Source organism: Nycticebus coucang, chromosome 14 (assembly GCF_027406575.1).
Source record: "Nycticebus coucang isolate mNycCou1 chromosome 14, mNycCou1.pri, whole genome shotgun sequence".
NCBI classification, from domain to species: Eukaryota; Metazoa; Chordata; class Mammalia; order Primates; family Lorisidae; genus Nycticebus; species Nycticebus coucang.
The window spans coordinates 13,598,521-13,601,686 of NC_069793.1; the positions used below are offsets into that span (position 1 = coordinate 13,598,521).

General features: G+C 40.0%; 1 protein-coding gene across 1 annotated transcript; it reads left to right on the forward strand.

The window, feature by feature from the left end:
* Positions 1-1,626: 1,626 nt before the first annotated feature.
* LOC128564292 (olfactory receptor 1440-like) lies at positions 1,627-2,571 on the forward strand. The gene has a single exon (XM_053559787.1). It carries the CDS (start codon positions 1,627-1,629, stop codon positions 2,569-2,571), a length of 945 nt encoding a protein of 314 aa, XP_053415762.1.
* Positions 2,572-3,166: the final 595 nt, after the last annotated feature.

Genomic DNA, 3,166 nt, shown 5'->3' on the forward strand with positions numbered 1-3,166 from the left:
GTGTATTGGGAGATCCTGTTTGGGGTGAGTTAGATGAGGAAATCTGGCCTCAAGCACACACTGGCAATTGGAAAGGGAAGTGTATTTTAATAATCTTTTCAGAGAGTTGTATAAAAATTCTTTAATATAACCCAAAACTCAACAAGTGGTATTTTCTTAAAAAACTTTTTGTACTCAGTTACCTTAAACCCACTACTCTACCTTGCCTTTGAATGGACATTTTTGCCTATGCATAATTTTGGCTTTGAAGAGCATGCTCAGACGTGTCTCAGGAGCCTCAAAGGATTCTTTCACCACACTTGGACATCTATTGCTTTAGGGAATATATTTAGTATTGGAAGTGGGGGTTACACTGTGTGTGCATATTCATCCTAATTAAACATGACCAAAATCTTGTCCAAAATATTCCTATCAGTTTTCACTCCCATTAGCAGGAGATGAGGACCCCATTCATCTTAAGTTCTAGTCAATACTTGATACTGTCCTACTTTTTAATTTGCCAAAATGGTGGCTATGAAATTGTACCCATTGTTTTAACTTTCATTTCCATGGTTATTAATGAGACTGAACATTAATGTTTCATGAATAGTTTCAAAATATGTAGTTTCCAATTATATTTCTCTTATTACCAATTTGTTATTGATTTCTAACTTAATCACAATGTAGTCAGAGGATATTATCTATGTGACTCTTTAAAAGTGTAAGTTTTAAGGTTCTTCAAAATTATCCTAGAAAGATATCCCTTAGTGACACCACTTTATATAATTCTTAGCATATGCATGGTGGATATACGCTATATATGCTCAATTAAACCCTATGAGATGGGCTTTGCTGTCTCTTTCACAGGTAAAATGACTTGGGTACAATGATGTCAGACAACCTTCTCAGAGACCTATAGCTCACGGGTAGCAGAAAAAACATTGAAAAACAGCTGTGTGAGTTCTAAATCCATGCTCTTTGTCACTAAATTATACATAGGGATTATAATTTTATTAATAATATTCTAAAATTGTTTAAGGCACATTTTTAAACGGATTTTACAAATGGCCTCATATTTTCTTTTGTTTTTATAGTAGAATGATGAGTTAATAATGAAAAGTTTATCCTCTTTTTTTTTTTTTTTTTGAGACAGTCTGACTCTGTTGCCCCAGGCTACAGTGCCATGGCATCATCATAGCTCACAGCAATCTCCAACTCCTGGACTCAAGCAATCCTCTTGCTTCAACCTCCTGAGTAGCTGGGACTACAGGGGCCCACCGTGATTCCCAGCTAGTTTTTCTGTTTTTTTTTTTTTTTTTTTTTTTTAGTAGAAATGGTGCCTCACTCCTGCTCAGGCTGGTCTCAAACTCCTGGGCTTAAGCCATCTACCCAGAGTGGTAGTATTACAGGCATGAGCCACCTCACCTGACCGATCATCTTTTACATGTGGGAAAACTGACACACAGAACCATTGTAGTTCTTTGGAAGCAAAGTTAATCAGGGCTATAGCCTCCAAAATAGCTCACTATCCCCCCGGTTCTGTCTTCCTTGTGGGTAGAAGGAAGTTTATTTAAATAAAACTTTGGATAGTAACTGACTTAAAGATTTATTATTTTCCCCCCTACAGATCTTAGGATGACCAATGCGATGACTGGGGGAAGCAGCAATGCAACAATTACAAAGTTCATCCTCTTGGGATTCTCTGAATTTCCAAAACTCACCATTGTCCTCTTTTCAATATTCCTAGGGATCTACTTCATGACAGTGACCTGGAATGTGAGTCTCATTGTCCTCATCAGGATGGACTCACATCTACATACACCCATGTACTTTTTCCTCAGTAACCTGTCCTTTCTGGACATCTGCTACGTTTCCACTATAACCCCCAAGATGCTCTCAGACGTCTTCCAGAAGGCTAAGTCCATCTCCTTTCTGGGGTGCACCATGCAGTACTTCTTCTTCTCCAGCCTGGGTCTGACGGAGTGCTGTCTTCTGGCAGCCATGGCTTACGATCGATACGCTGCCATTTGTAACCCTCTGCTCTACACGGCCATCATGTCCCCCACCCTCTGTGTGCACCTGGTGGCAGGATCTTGTATCACTGGATTCCTTGGCTCACTTATTCAACTGTGTGCCTTGCTTCAGCTCCATTTCTGTGGGCCGAATGTCATCAACCATTTCTTCTGTGACCTGCCCCAGCTGCTGATCCTATCCTGCTCTGACACCTTTTTCTTTAAAGTCTTGATCTCTGTGCTCACAGTGATCTTCGGACTCACGTCTGTTCTGGTTATCATGATATCCTATGGTTACATCGTTGCCACCATCTTGAAGATCACATCAGCTGAAGGCAGGTCCAAAGCTTTCAATACCTGTGCTTCTCACCTGACAGCAGTGACCCTTTTTTTTGGCTCAGGAATCTTTGTTTATATGTATCCTAACTCTGATGATTCCCTGAGCCAAAACAAGTTGGCCTCAGTCTTATACACAGTTGTAATCCCCATGCTGAATCCTCTGATCTACAGCCTGAGGAACAAGGAAATCAAAGATGCTCTAAACAGATGGAGGAAGAGAATCTTCTTCTGGTGTTACTAAGTATGGAATTTATTTCAGATGAGCAAACAGTGTGGGAAGAATGGCATTTAAAACATTTATCCCCAACTCTCCTCATTGTGCAGAGAATTGCAGTTGCTAAATGCTTCTCATATGAACCCAGGTCTAAGCTCAAAGCCAGGAAAGTGCGTGTGAAGTGTCGGGAAGCTCAGTATCTGTTCTTTGTCAGTTGTGACCTAAGAATATCAATAGGCCAAGCAAGCCACAGTGTTTTGGTAGCTAGTCATGGCAATGTGACAGTTCGCCTTAAATATTTCATCCCTACCTAACCTGGCATTACCTCAAGGACGACAGATGCCAGGACTGGTCAAGACTGCCAGGAGACTAGCCAGCCTTCCCACAGCATCTCATTTTAGACAGGGCAGGATTCCTATTAGTACTGGAAGATCATTTTTAAAATAATTTCCTAAGTAAGTTAGTTTTCACATTTAACCTACTTTTTCACTTCTGGAAATTTCAGGTTAATTTCTTCATTGATGGATTTTTTTTCCAAAGCAGAAACAATCATACCAGATAAAAGGTTTGCTAAAGTCACACAAACATACATTTGTTTTAATGGGGATGCTTAACATGTCTG

Bases quoted from the DNA above. Each gene is read 5' to 3' on its own strand.
- LOC128564292 (XM_053559787.1), top strand. From the start codon at position 1,627: ATGACTGGGGGAAGCAGCAATGCAACAATTACAAAGTTCATCCTCTTG.